This window comes from Marmota flaviventris, chromosome 3 (assembly GCF_047511675.1).
Source record: "Marmota flaviventris isolate mMarFla1 chromosome 3, mMarFla1.hap1, whole genome shotgun sequence".
Lineage (NCBI taxonomy): Eukaryota > Metazoa > Chordata > Mammalia > Rodentia > Sciuridae > Marmota > Marmota flaviventris.
In genome coordinates this window covers 153,563,640-153,577,828 of record NC_092500.1, presented here as the reverse complement: position 1 = coordinate 153,577,828, position 14,189 = coordinate 153,563,640, and the positions used below count along the sequence as shown (strand labels likewise).

Genomic DNA, 14,189 nt, shown 5'->3' with positions numbered 1-14,189 from the left:
AAATAAATTAATAATGATAATTAAAAGCTATTAAAACCAAACAAAGACATTAATGCTTGTTGTCATTTCTGTTTCTTCAGACTTGTCTTCTTAGCCTCATTTCTGATTGTACTCACCCAAGTACCTTATACTGCTGCCTCACAGTTACCTTAAAAGTATTGTGAACTTTCAAGTCTATGTGCCCATGCTTATTTATGCATTTGGCAAATATTGGTTGAGGGCCTACTGTGTGTCAGTCATTCTTCGAGACAGAAAACCAGACAAGCAAGGCCCTTCCCTTCAGGGAACTTGTGGATAGAGACACCAAAACAAAATAGGAAAACAAAAAACAAAGATAATTGAGAGAGGTGGTGAGAGCTACAAAAGGAAATAAACCTGGGATGCTGTCAGGAGGAGTTGGGGGACAGGGTGAGGAAGGCCTCTCTGAGGAAGTACAATTAATCTGAGATCTGAATGTTAAAGAGCAAGCACATCAGAGAGCCAGGGGAGAGTGTTACAGGTAAAGAAAATGGTGAGTTCCAAGGTTCCAATCAGGAAATGCTTTGCATGTTTGGTAAGCAGAAAAGAGGGGATTAAATGAGACAGAAGTGGTAGGCATGTGAGAAGGAAGGCCTTTATCCCAAGGGTGGTGAGAAGCCAGGGAGGATTTTAAACAAAAAGCTAATATGATTTTTTTTTTTATTATTGGTTGTTCAAAACATTACAAAGCTCTTGACATATCATATTTCATACATTAGATTCAAGTTGGTTATGAACTCCTAATTTTACCCCAAATACAGATTGCAGAATCACATCAGTTACACATCCACATTTTTACATAATGCCCTATTAGTAACTGTTGTATTCTGCTACCTTTCCTATCCTCTACTATCCCCCCTCCCCTCCCCTCCCATCTTCTCTCTCTACCCCATTTACTGTAATTCATTTCTCTCCTTGATTATTTTCCCATTCCCCTCACAACCTCTTATATGTAATTTTGTATAACAATGAGGGTCTCCCTCCATTACCATGCAATTTCCCTTTTCTCTCCCTTTCCCTCCCACCTCATGTCTCTGTTTAATGTTAATCTTTTCTTCCTGCTCTTCCTCCCTGCTCTGTTCTTAATTGCTCTCATTATATCAAAGAAGACATTTGGTATTTGTTTTTTAGGGATTGGCTAGCTTCACTAAGCATAATCTGCTCTAGTGCCATCCATTTCCCTGCAAATTCCATGATTTTGTCATTTTTTAGTGCTGCGTAATACTCCATGGTGTATAAATGCCACATTTTTTAATCCATTCATCTATTGAAGGGCATCTGGGTTGGTTCCACAGTCTAGCAATTGTGAATTGTGCTGCTATGAACATCGATGTGGCAGTATCCCTGTAGTACACTCTTTTAAGGTCTTCAGGGAATAGTCCGAGAAGGGCAATAGCTGGGTTAAATGGTGGTTCCATTCCCAGCTTTCCCAGGAATCTCCATACTGCTTTCCAAATTGGCCGCACCAGTTTGCAGTCCCACCAGCAATGTATAAGTGTACCCTTTTCCCCACATCCTCGCCATCACTTGTTGCTGTTTGACTTCATAATGGCTGCCAATCTTACTGGAGTGAGATGGTGTCTTAGGGTGGTTTTGATTTGCATTTCTCTGACTGCTAGAGATGGTGAGCATTTTTTCACGTACTTGTTGATTGATTGTATGTCCTCCTCTGAGAAGTGTCTGTTCAGGTCCTTGGCCCATTTGTTGATTGGGTTATTTGTTATCTTATTGTCTAATTTTTTGAATTCTTTGTATACTCTGGATATTAGGGCTCTATCTGAAGTGTGAGGAGTAAAAATTTGTTCCCATGATGTAGGCTCCCTATTTACCTCTCTTATTGTTTCTCTTGCTGAGAAAAAACTTTTCAGTTTAAGTAAGTCCCATTTGTTGATTCTTGTTATTAACTCTTGTGCTATGGGTGTCCTATTAAGGAATTTGGAGCCCGACCCCACAGTATGTAGATCGGAGCCAACTTTTTCTTCTATCAGACGCAGAGTCTCTGATTTGATATCTAGCTCCTTGATCCACTTTGAGTTAACTTTTGTGCATGGCGAGAGGAGGGGATTCAGTTTCATTTTGTTGCATATGGATTTCCAGTTTTCCCAGCACCATTTGTTGAAGATGCTATCCTTCCTCCATTGCATGCTTTTAGCTCCTTTATCAAATATAAGATAGTTGTAGCTTTGTGGATTAGTCTCTGTGTCCTCTATTCTGTACCATTGGTCCACCCGCCTGTTTTGGTACCAGTACCATGCTGTTTTTGTTACTATTGCTCTGTAATATAGTTTGAAATCTGGTATCGCTAAACCGCCTGATTCACACTTCCTGCTTAGAATTGCTTTTGCTATTCTGGGTCTTTTATTTTTCCATATGAATTTCATGATTGCTTTATCTATTTCTACAAGAAATGCCGTTGGGATTTTGATTGGCATTGCATTAAACCTATAAAGAACTTTTGGTAATATCGCCATTTTGATGATGTTAGTTCTGCCTATCCATGAACAGGGTATATTTTTCCATCTTCTAAGATCTTCTTCTACTTCTCTTTTTAGGGTTCTGTAGTTTTCATTGTATAAATCTTTCACCTCTTTTGTTAGGTTGATTCCCAAGTATTTTATTTTTTTTGAGGATATTGTGAATGGAGTGTTTTTCCTCATTTCCGTTTCAGAAGTTTTGTCGCTGATATACAGAAATGCCTTTGATTTATGCGTGTTGATTTTATATCCTGCCACTTTTCTGAATTCATTTATTAGTTCTAGTAGTTTTTTTGTAGACCCTTTTGGGTCTTGTAGGTATAGAATCATGTCACCCGCAAATAGTGATAATTTAAGTTCTTCTTTTCCTATTTTTATGCCTTTAATTTCTTTCGTCTAATTGCTCTGGCCAGTGTTTCGAGAACTATATTGAATAGAAATGGTGATAGAGGGCATCCCTGTCTTGTTCCAGATTTTAGAGGGAATGCCTTCAATTTTTCTCCATTCAGAATGATGCTAGCCTGAGGCTTAGCATAGATAGCTTTTACAATGTCGAGGTAAGTTCCTGTTATCCCTAGTTTTTCTAATATTTTGAACATAAAGGGATGCTGTACTTTGTCGAATGCTTTTTCTGCGTCTATGGAGATGATCATATGGTTCTTATCTTTAAGTCTATTGATGTGGTGAATAACATTTATTGATTTCCGTATATTGAACCATCCTAGCATCCCAGGGATGAATCCTACTTGATCATGGTGCACAATTTTTTTGATGTGCCTTTGTATCCGATTCGCCAGAATTTTATTGAGGATTTTTGCATCTAGGTTCATCAGAGATATTGGTCTGTAGTTTTCTTTCTTTGAGGTGTCTTTGTCTGGTTTCGGAATAGGGTGATGTTGGCCTCATAGAATGAATTTGGCAGAGCTCCCTCTTTTTCTATTTCCTGAAATAACTTGAAAAGTATTGGTATTAATTCTTCTTTAAAGGTTTTGTAAAACTCCGCTGTATACCTATCCGGTCCTGGGCTTTTCTTGGTTGGTAGTCTTTTGATTGCTTCTTCTATTTCATCCATTGATATTGGTCTGTTTAAGTTGTGAGTATCCTCCTGACTTAGTCTGGGCAAATCATATGACTTAAGAAATTTATCGATGTCTTCACTATCTTCTATTTTATTGGAATATAGGTTTTCAAAATAATTTCTAATTGTCTTCTGTATTTCTGTAGCATCTGTTGTGATATTGCCTTTTTCATCCCGTATGTTAGTAATTTGAGTTCTCTCTCTTCTCTTTGTTAGCATGGCTAAGGGTCTGTCGATCTTATTTATTTTTTCGAAGAACCAACTTTTAGTTTTGTTAATTTTTTCAATAGTTTCTTTTGTTTCAATTTCTTTGATTTCTGCTCTGATTTTAATTATTTCTTGCCTTCTGCTACATTTGCTGTTGTTTTGCTCTTCCTTTTCTAGGGCTTTGAGATGAAGTGTGAGCTCATTTATTTGTTGGTTTTTCCTTTTTTTGAGGAATGACCTCCAGGCGATGAATTTCCCTCTTAAAACTGCTTTCATTGTGTCCCATAGATTCCGATATGTTGTGTCTGTATTTTCATTTATCTCTAAGAATTTTTTGATTTCCTCCTTTATGTCTTCTGTAACCCATTGATCATTCAGTAACATATTGTTCATTTTCCATGTGATGTAGGATTTTTCCTTCCTTCTTTTATCATTGATTTCCAGTTTTGTTCCATTATGATCAGATAAAATGCATGGTATTATCTCCACCCCTTTATATTTACTGAGGGTTGCCCTATGGCATAATATATGGTCTATTTTTGAGAAGGATCCATGTGCTGCTGAGAAAAAAAGTATATCCACTTGATGATGGTTGATATATTCTATATATGTCAGTTAAGTCTAGGTTATTGATTGTGATATTTGTTCTATAGTTTCTTTATTCAACTTTTGTTTGGAGGATCTGTCCAATGGTGAGAGAGGTGTGTTGAAGTCACCCATAATTATTGTGTTGTGGTCTATTTGATTCTTGAACTTGAGGAGAATTTGTTTTATGAACATCGCAGCATCATTATTTGGTGCATAAATATTGATAATTGTTATGTCTTGTTGGTGAATGGTTCCTTTTAACAGTATATAATGTCCTTCCTTATCCCTTTTGATTAACTTAGTCTTGAAGTCGATTTTATTCAATATGAGGATGGCCACCCCTGCTTGCTTACGAGGACCGTGTGCGTGGTATATTTTTTCCCAACCTTTCACCTTCAGCCTGTGTATGTCTTTTCCAATCAGATGTGTCTCCTGGAGGCAGCATATTGTTGGATTTGTTTTTTTTAATCCATGTTACCAGCCTATGTCGCTTTATTGGAGAGTTTAAGCCATTAATGTTTAGAGTTACTATTGATATATGGTTTGTATTTCCAGGCATGTTTGATTATTTATCTTCTTTTTTTTTAATTTAGTTTGTTTCTCCATGATTAGCTTTCCCCCCGCCTTCTGTCTTTACAGAGGCACTTCCTACTGATGGTTTTGGTTATTGTTTTTCATTTCTTCCTCGTGTAGTGTTTTGCTCAAGATGCTTTGCAATGCTGGTTTTCTGGCTGCAAATTCTTTTAGCTTTTGTTTATCATGAAAGATTTTTATTTCGTTGTCATACCTGAAGCTTAATTTTGCTGGATACAGAATTCTTGGTTGGCATCCATTGTCTTTCAGTGTTTGAAATACGTTGTTCCAGGATCTTCTCGCTTTCAGCGTCTGTGATGAAAAATCCGTTGTTAACCTATTGGTTTACCCCTGAATGTAATCTGCCTCCTTTCTCTTGTAGCTTTTAATATTTTCTCTTTGTTATGAAGATATCCAATATACAGAACAATGTGTCTTGGCGTTGGTCTACTGTGATTTTGTGTGCTTGGTGTCCTGTATGCATCTACAATTTGTATATCCGTTTCCTTTTTTATTTCTGGAAAGTTTTCTGTAATTATTTCATTCAGCAGGTTACTCATTCCCTTGGTTTGAATCTCTGTACCTTCCTCTATACCAATGACTCATAAGTTTGGTTTTTTTATGTTATCCCATATCTCTTGGATGTTTTTCTCGTGGTTTTTTTTACCAGCCTTTCTGAGTTGGCTAGACTCTTTTCAAGATGATATATTTTATCTTCATTATCTGACGTTCTGGCTTCTACTTGCTCCACTCTGTTAGTGATACTCTCAATTGAGTTTTTAATTTGGTTTATCGTTTCCTTCATTTCTAGAATTATTGTTTGATTTTTTTTTATAATCTCTATTTCCTGATGAATATGCTTAACTTCTTCTTTTATCTGTTTATGTAATTCATTTTCAATGTGTTCTTTCACTGTTTGGATTTGCTGTCTCGTATCCTCTTTAAGGTTCCATTCCATCTGTCTAAGGTATTCCTTGAGTTCTTTATATGACCAATTTTCTGCTGACTCTAGGTCCTCCTGAATATTTAGGCTGTCCTTCATTGTTTGTACTCCTTTTCTTACTTGCTTTTTTATGCTGCTCATGTTACTTCTTGTTCTGTTTGACTGCTGAGTTACTGTTTACTCTTATAAATTTATTTGATGCTTGGTAGGAAAGATATTAGAAGGGAAGGGAAGAAGTCACTAAAGAGAATGAGAGTAGGCAGGTAGAATTCAAGGAAGGGGGAATAAGAAAATTGAAAAGAAATGAAAAGACAAAAGAAAAAAATAGAACATAAAGAAAGAAAAAAAAATTTTTTTTAAATAATAATGATAATAAAAATGAAAATTAAAATTTAAAATAATAATAATAATAATAAAATAAAAGAATTTTAAAAAATTTAAAAAACATTAAAAAAAAGTTAAAGAACAACACCAACAAAAAAAAAAGAAAATGAAAGAAAAAGAAAAAAAAATAATAATAATAATAAATGCAGTCATAGAGTTCGATTAACTTCTCTTCCAGTAGGTGGAGCTGTGCTTACTGGGCCAAGCTTCTCCTCTCAATAGGTGGGAACCATTCACTGTGCAGCAGCTTTTCCTCCCAGACTGGGCGGGTCTCCAATCCTGAGTGCCTAGGGCCTTCTCTTGTGTTTCCTCAAGCCAGGCCCCACTCACCTGTGACGCTCACCACAATACTGGCTACACTCCAGGTCTGCTGCTCCTGGGAGCCCTGTTTTCATGAACGCCTGGGCACACTCTCCATGTTTGCCTCCCTCAGACCCTAAGTTTGTAGAGCTTGGGGCTGAGAACTCCCAGCGAATTTGCTTGCCCTCCGGTAGCCACGCTCCCGGTAGCTGGTGTAAGAGACCTCAGTTGTCAGCACTGGTGGGAGCAGTAGCCGCGAGTCCTGCGCCACTCCTGATTCCCTCGGTCTGGCTATTGCGCTCACAGGAGAGCTGGGAGGGGCCCTTAAGGTTTCCCCGCTGTGTGGAGAGAGATGGCTAGGGGATTACACACCTGTAGCGCTGGTTTCAATGAAGTTATCTCCTCCGCCCGTGACGTCAGTTCTCTGCCATGGTGGTATCCCGTGCAAATGGTGACCGTTCGTTCCCTTTGCCGGGTGACCAATGCAACGGGTGGGTCCTGACTGTCTTTCCCAAGCCCCGTTTCAATCCTGTGGCCACTGCCTATGAAGGCTCGGTTGGCTTTTACCTCTATAAGTTCAGAAGGGCCGACCAGTTATTTCAGCGGGATCGTTAGTGCTGAGTCACGAGAAGCAGGCGAACTTGAATGCAGCTGATCCGGGATTGGTGTGTGTGTTCTGAGGGGCCCAGACTGTTCGCCTCAGATCCACGTCAGCTCAGCATTGCCTAGTGATCCTGAGCAAACAGCATTTAGACAATTTACGACTCCCTATGCCCTTGCAGCTGAAGAGGTCAGAGACTTGATCTCTCTGCGCCCACCGCCATGTTGAAAAAAGGTCCCTAGGAGACTCAGTGCTGAGTACCTAAACTTGCTTAGTACCTAATCCTGATTTGGCATCTTGGTCACTGTCCCCACGCCGCACCCGCCAGTGACCACAGACAGATTCTTGTACAAGTCATTCATTAGAGATTTGGATAAGACAGGCAAATTCCAGGAAATGCCAGGAGGTCACATGTACCAGAGCTGGAGTCCCCCTGAAAAAGGGAAGATAGTAGAAATTACAAAGGCAGAAGGAAGATCCAATATTCTCAGCAGAAAGGAACCACTGGCAAACCACTTTCACAGGATACCACAAAGGTCGTGAGACCCAAAAAAAACGCTAATATGATTTGATTCATAGTTTATTTTTAATCACCCTGTTTGGAAATGTAGAGTAGAAATAGGGTGTCTATGAGGAAATTGAACTATTTTGTTGGTAGTTCATTTCAATACCTCCTCCTACCACACCTCTCTCTCCTGTACTCTTATTTCATCTCTCCAGTTACAGCAAATTGTGTTTGACTTCCAAGTGAAGCATAAGCTTTTGGGAGTTCAGACCACATTTTGGCTATCTTTTAATCTCTCAGAATTTCTTCTCTGTGAGAGGAATGAATTGTACTGATCTTATCTAGTCTCATGGCTTTAGCACTATCATTCTGTTGATGATTCTCAGATATGCATCTTCAACTCAAATCTCTCTCCTAGGACCCAGACAAGTATATTCAACTGTGTACTTGATGTCTCCACTTGAATGTCTAGCAGACATTCCAAACTCAATATACTTAAAATTGAACTCCATCTCTCCTTCCCCACCCCATCTCTGCTGATGGATTGCTCAAGCCAAAAACTTAAAACTCTTCTTTGAATCCTCGTACACTTCACATCCAGTTCTTAATTTGGTCTAAGTCACCATCAAATCTGATCAATACTAAATTTTTTGACCTCCTAGAGCCTGTTCTAAACTGCAAGAACTCAGGGTGAGCCTTTTGAAATGCAAGTCAAGTCCTGTCTCCCCTCTGTTGGAAAACCTGCAGTCACACCCCATTCTCTCAGGCAAAGGCAACCAACCTCCTCATTGATGGCCAAGGCCTGCACCTCTTGCCCTGTTTCTCTCGCCTCACCTGCTCTGCACTCTCCACTCCACTCCAGTCCCATTGGCCTTGCTGGTCCTCAGGCTTCCTCCAGATGTACTCCTGCCTTTGCTGTTCCCTCTGCCCACACTGCTTTCTTTTAAACATCTGCGGACTTGTCTTAACTTGTGCACCTCCTTCAAGTTTGTACACTTGTCACCCTCTCAGTGAGACTTACCATGTAGTACACCCCTCAGTTCACTAGCCCTTTCCCCACTTAACTTGCTCTTCTTTTCTCCTTTTTTCCCCATGGCACTTATCTGTAATTAACATAATAATTTGACTATTATGGTGTTTTTGTTTTGTTTTGTTTTGTTTTTGCATGTAGTCTCTTTCCTTCCCTAGAAATTCGAGTCTGTTTTATTCACGGGAGTAGCAAACCTTACAACATGCCTGACACACAATAGGTATTTACTTAGTATTTGATGAATGAGTAAATGCATGAATAGATGAGTGAATGGATGAATGGATGGATAGCATTTTCTGTTCTCCTTTTACTATCTCATTTCTAAATTCATTTTCATTTTAACTCTCCCCATTCTGCCCTTTACACTTCATTTCTCAGCATTTCATGAACATTACAGGGTAAAACCCTGTCTATTCAAAAGATGTCTTTGTGACATGAAAGTAGAAGGGGGACTATTAGGGATGGACTGGGAGAGGGTCCCAGGAGAGTTTAAGAGGGTAACAGGGTAGATATGATTGAAGTATGTTATATGCATGTATGAAAATATCACAAAGAAACCCATTATTTTGTACAGATGCACTAATAATTATAATAAAAAATACCTCCTGGGCAGTCTTCAGAGCTCCTCAGGCAGGGTGAGAGACTGCTTCCTCCAGATCCTCCCTACAGGCTGACACTTAGCCCTGTATCCCCTTACAGACTGTGAGGGTATGGAGGACCCTGACTTACACATCTTTGTATCTTCAAAAACTTTCTTCATAGTACATAGTAAATATTTGCTGAATGAATCAATGTGACTTTTTATTCAAATACTATAGTGATGCATAATTGAGATAAATATATAGTATTTCTAAAAGTAGTTATTTTGATACAAAGTTCCATTCCAGAGGTGGAAATCTGTGTTTGCTTTTCATCTATATTATCCATAGTTAGAGAAAAACCTCACTGCCAGGCCTCTGTGCCATGATGTTTGCCTAGAGACTCCTGGAGACAACTAGGAAAAATAGTGCCCCAAGCTATCTGTGAGTTCTTACAAATCCACTTCTGCTCTAAATTCCTAGGGCCAGTGTCTGTTGCCACTGTGGTAAGGTAGCTTTATTCTCTTTGTTTCTCATTCGTGTGAATTGTTATGATTCTGAAATTGTACTTATGGTATCATTTTATTTTTTTCCCCTGTGGTATTTTAAGGCCTCTACCCTTACTTGAGCTCATCCCAGTGTTGACTTCAAGATCAGAATTTCAAAGATGACTGGTTTGCTCAAAATGACTTAAAGACTGACAATGCCATAATAACCTGGCAATAGACACCCCCAGATTTCCCTTGCAAATTGCAATATTTAACATGAAAATCTTTTACTCTGATATTAGGGCTTATTAAAGAACTAAAGCATTTCTTGCTTTTTGATCCTTTGTTTATATTTTTAGATCAGAGGCTTTGAAACTGCTTACTGCATTGATAGCATGGGAAAAACAAATGGAGGTATTGTTGAACTTGGACCCTGCCACAGGATGGGAGGAAATCAGGTACATCACCTTGTTTTGCATATACATTGGTCAGCATTGAGAGATGCAGGATTTATTGATCACAGGATTTAGTTTTGTTTTCAGTTTGATTTTTGTTTTCTCCTGTCCAAGGATCAAACCTAGGGTTTCATGCATACTAGGAGAACGCTCCACCACTGAGCTGCATCCCCAAGCCCAGTATTTTTGTTTTGATAAAATAAAACATTCTTTAAAGAATTGACAATGTTAAAACATCACTTAAGTAAGGGAATAATAGCAGTCTTGGACATAACAAGCAGAATCTAGGAGTGATGTCTATATGTAAGAGATTAAAATATTTTCTGAGTAGGTACTTGTCACTTCAATAAAGTAGAGTATCACTGACAGTAATGTATTTTACTAATATATTTTCTTACTACCTTATTTGGGTATTTTTCTTATGTCTAATTTAGATTATGAAATATTATCAGGTCTTTACAATTTTTCATTTTCTCACATAATAATACATAATAAGTATGTGTTAATGACCCATTCTGTATTTTAGAGGCTAAAGAACACAATTGTTTAAGTGTTTACAGAGATCTTCACCAACTTCAGCCTGCGGAATAACAGTTCCAAACACACAAAACTATAAAACAATAAGTTAGATATTCAGCTTAATTATAGGAATTTAATTTCTTCCTTTCTTCCTTGCTTCCCTCCCTCTTCTCCCTTTCCTCCCTTTCTTCCTTTTTTTTTCTTCTTTTTTTGTAAAGTGCATATGAGTAGGGAAGTTGCCTCTGTTATTTGTTTCCTTTTTTTTTTTCTTCTTAATAGCTTTTCCGAATCAATGAAGCAAATCAGCTCATGCAATATGACCAGTGTTTGGCAAAAGGGCCTGATGGAACAAAAGTTATGATTATGCACTGTAATCTAAATGAATTTAAGGAATGGCAGTACTTCAAGGTATTGTTTCAACTCTTAAAATATTGTTTTATGCTGTTTGATTTTCAATAGCAACTAGCATGGAATTTAGATGAATAAATCTTAAAACCTACATACAAAATGACTTGCATTTTCCTCTCATTTAGTCATTTGAACAGGTTCTCCTGAGTACTGGGTGAATTATTGTTTTATAATGAGGCATCACTTTTATTCTCTGGTATAATATTGTCATATAATGAGGTCACAGTGATGTTCATGAAAACCTACTGCTAATTTCAGTAACTCAGGAAAATCAGTATTCTAGAAGTAATCCTCACCATTGTTCTAGGCTCAAAGTTGGATTTTTAAAATCTAAATGATTCATTCACTAAAGTAAAATGTATTAATACCATAAAAAATGTGTGGTTAGTATTTCATGTCGTCCAGCAGGTGGAGATAGAGACAAACAAATAAAACTAGGATGCTTAAGCCTTCTCTCCTTCCTTATCATTGTTTGCTAATTAAAAACAACAGGATAAATGTATCTATTTGCTTGTATTAAAGGTCGGATTTTCACATGACATTTCTGGGACAGTTTTTCTGTTTCAGCTGTGTCTGTTTAATGCTCTAGGACAAGGTGAGGATCAAACATAAATTATGAATAATCAAAGTGAGTTATGGATTGTTTTCACAGTCTAGATTTGACTAAAATAAACCAATTTATTATGAGATAAAACATTTGGAATGCTTTTTCAAACTGAAAGAACATGGCAACACTCAACTTTACTCATCTAATATTTGTTATCATACCCATCTGTCATGTAAGCACTTATTTGCTATGTAGTAATAATATTATGACCCATCTTAATAATTCCCAGTTATCATCTTTCATAGATAATTAACAAACGTGGTAAATATGTGTCAATTACTCTTTTCCCTTATAACAAGTTAAGAAAAAGATTAACAAACCATGAAGAACAGAGCATTTATTTTCATAAAGAAAAATGAATAGCAGTGAATGGTAGAGATCAGTGAGAACAATATAAGTATAATAGTAGAAGAAGCCTAGTAGACCAGAAATAACCATCAAAAAGTAATGGATAGGGGTAGGGAGTGTGGCTCAGTGGTAGAGCAGAGCCCTGGGCTCATTCCCCAACACCAATAAAAAAAAGTGATGGATAAAAAATGGAATATATATTGTTTTAGATATTTTAAAGGAGACTGAATTAAATGCACTTTTGTACATCAGACTCTGCTAAGTCTTCGCTAATATTCAGTGACACAATAGATGGTCTGAGAGTTTGAAAAATAGCCACACACTATGCTATAATGTCAGAGAAGAAAAATTCAGTAATAAAAATAAGCAAAATGTCATCAGAGTGCAAAGGAGAGATTAATAGAAGTAATTATTTCTGACAATTTTCACAGAGGAAGTATTATTGCACCGGATCTGAAATATACAAAAAGCTTCCCATGGAAATCCAAGCGTGGTGGTACTTACCTGTAATCCTAGAGACTCAGAAAACTGAGGCAGTAGGATTCCAAATTAAAGGCGAGCCTCAGCTACTTAGTAACTAAGCAACTTAGTAAGACCCTCTCTCAAAATAAAAAAGTAGAAGGGTCTGGGGTTATGGCTCAGTGGTAAAGTGACCCTGGGTTCAATCCCCAAACCCCACTTCCCAAAAGAAAAAAACTTCCCATGGAAGATAAATAAGAAAGGTAGATGTGCAGAGGTATGCCATCAAAATATATAGGAAATTCTGAGAATCTCATTTTGTTTGGTATCTGTAAATTATGCACTATCAGAAAGAATATTGAACTTCATTTTGTCAGTTTTGGAGAGTGATTGAGATTATTTGAGAAAGATAATAATAGGAAACAATGGATACTTTCAGGAAAATAATCCTGAAAAATACTGCAAGATATGAACTGATGGAGCAAGGTCAGCTCCAGCAGCAATTCTCAAACTTTCTGATCTCTGGACTTTCTTTACAATCTTCAAAATTATTGAAACTCCCTCTCAAACAGCTTTTGTTTAGGTAGATTATCACTAATAATATTTCCAGCATTAGAAATTAAATCTGAGAAATTTGTAAAATTTTTTGTTTTAAGTCATGTAAAAGTAAGACTAATCACCTTATTACATGGTAATATAAATACCATATTTTAAATGAAAAATATACACACATGCAAATAGAAGAATATTATATTCTACAGTTTTGTAAATCCCTTTAATGTCTGGTTTATAGAAGGCAGCTAGAGTCATATTGCTTCTGTATTCAAATGAAATTTGTTAAGTTGACATACAAGAGGAAAATCCTGCCACACACACAAACATGCAGTTTGAGAGGGATAATTTAATAATCTTTTCAGAAAATTGTGACTGTTCTTTGTTACTGCACTGCAATTCAATAATTGATAGTTAGAAAGTTATTGACAATGTAGAATCTGAAATCATATCACTGAAATTTGGTTGTGTTTTAAACATTAAAATCCATTGGTCTTCCTTACGTTCTTTTAAACAAGGGATTAATTTTATTTTCCCACAGGATCTTTTTATATATATATATGATACAACACATCACAACCTTGCAATCTTCCAGCATGACCTGTTTCTACAAGAAGCATGTCAGACCATAAGACTTTGTAGCAGAGTCTTTAAGAGCATTCAGTTGAGAAAAATAAAAAAGGCAGATCTCAGGGAAGCCTGGGCAAGCCCAAAGGCTGAGCTGCATCCTGTACTCTAAGCAGTCCTTATCTTTTCAGATCTTCCTATGTTTTCTTATTCACAACATTCCCACTGGAGTGTTCATACTCTTCCTCAGTGTCAGGCTGCCATCTTTCTGAAGCCTTCTGCAGTTTCAACTTTGCCCACAGGGAGCCAGCATCTTCAATCTGTGTCACATTAGCAAAGTGGGCATTGTTTTCCCAAACACCTTATTCCACGGGCATGATACCATTCACAAAGTGCCCCTGAAAGGCCTTGAGATTGAATCTTTTATCCATATGAGCTTTAAACATCATGCATTGCTCACTTAGAAATAATTTTTACTAAGTTACATAAATCTTTCAAATGTTAATA

The 14,189-nt window shown here is 37.3% G+C and overlaps 1 protein-coding gene across 4 annotated transcripts in view; it reads left to right on the top strand.

The window, feature by feature from the left end:
* Galnt7 (polypeptide N-acetylgalactosaminyltransferase 7) overlaps positions 1–14,189 on the top strand; it is a 148,380-nt gene that overhangs the window by 130,541 nt on the left and 3,650 nt on the right. For all 4 annotated transcript variants that reach the window (XM_027927024.3, XM_027927025.3, XM_071610523.1 and 1 more), the window contains exons 10-11: positions 10,127–10,225; positions 11,021–11,149. In XM_027927024.3, the coding sequence (XP_027782825.1) occupies positions 10,127–10,225; positions 11,021–11,149 (228 nt within the window). The remainder of the gene's footprint in view (positions 1–10,126; positions 10,226–11,020; positions 11,150–14,189) is intronic.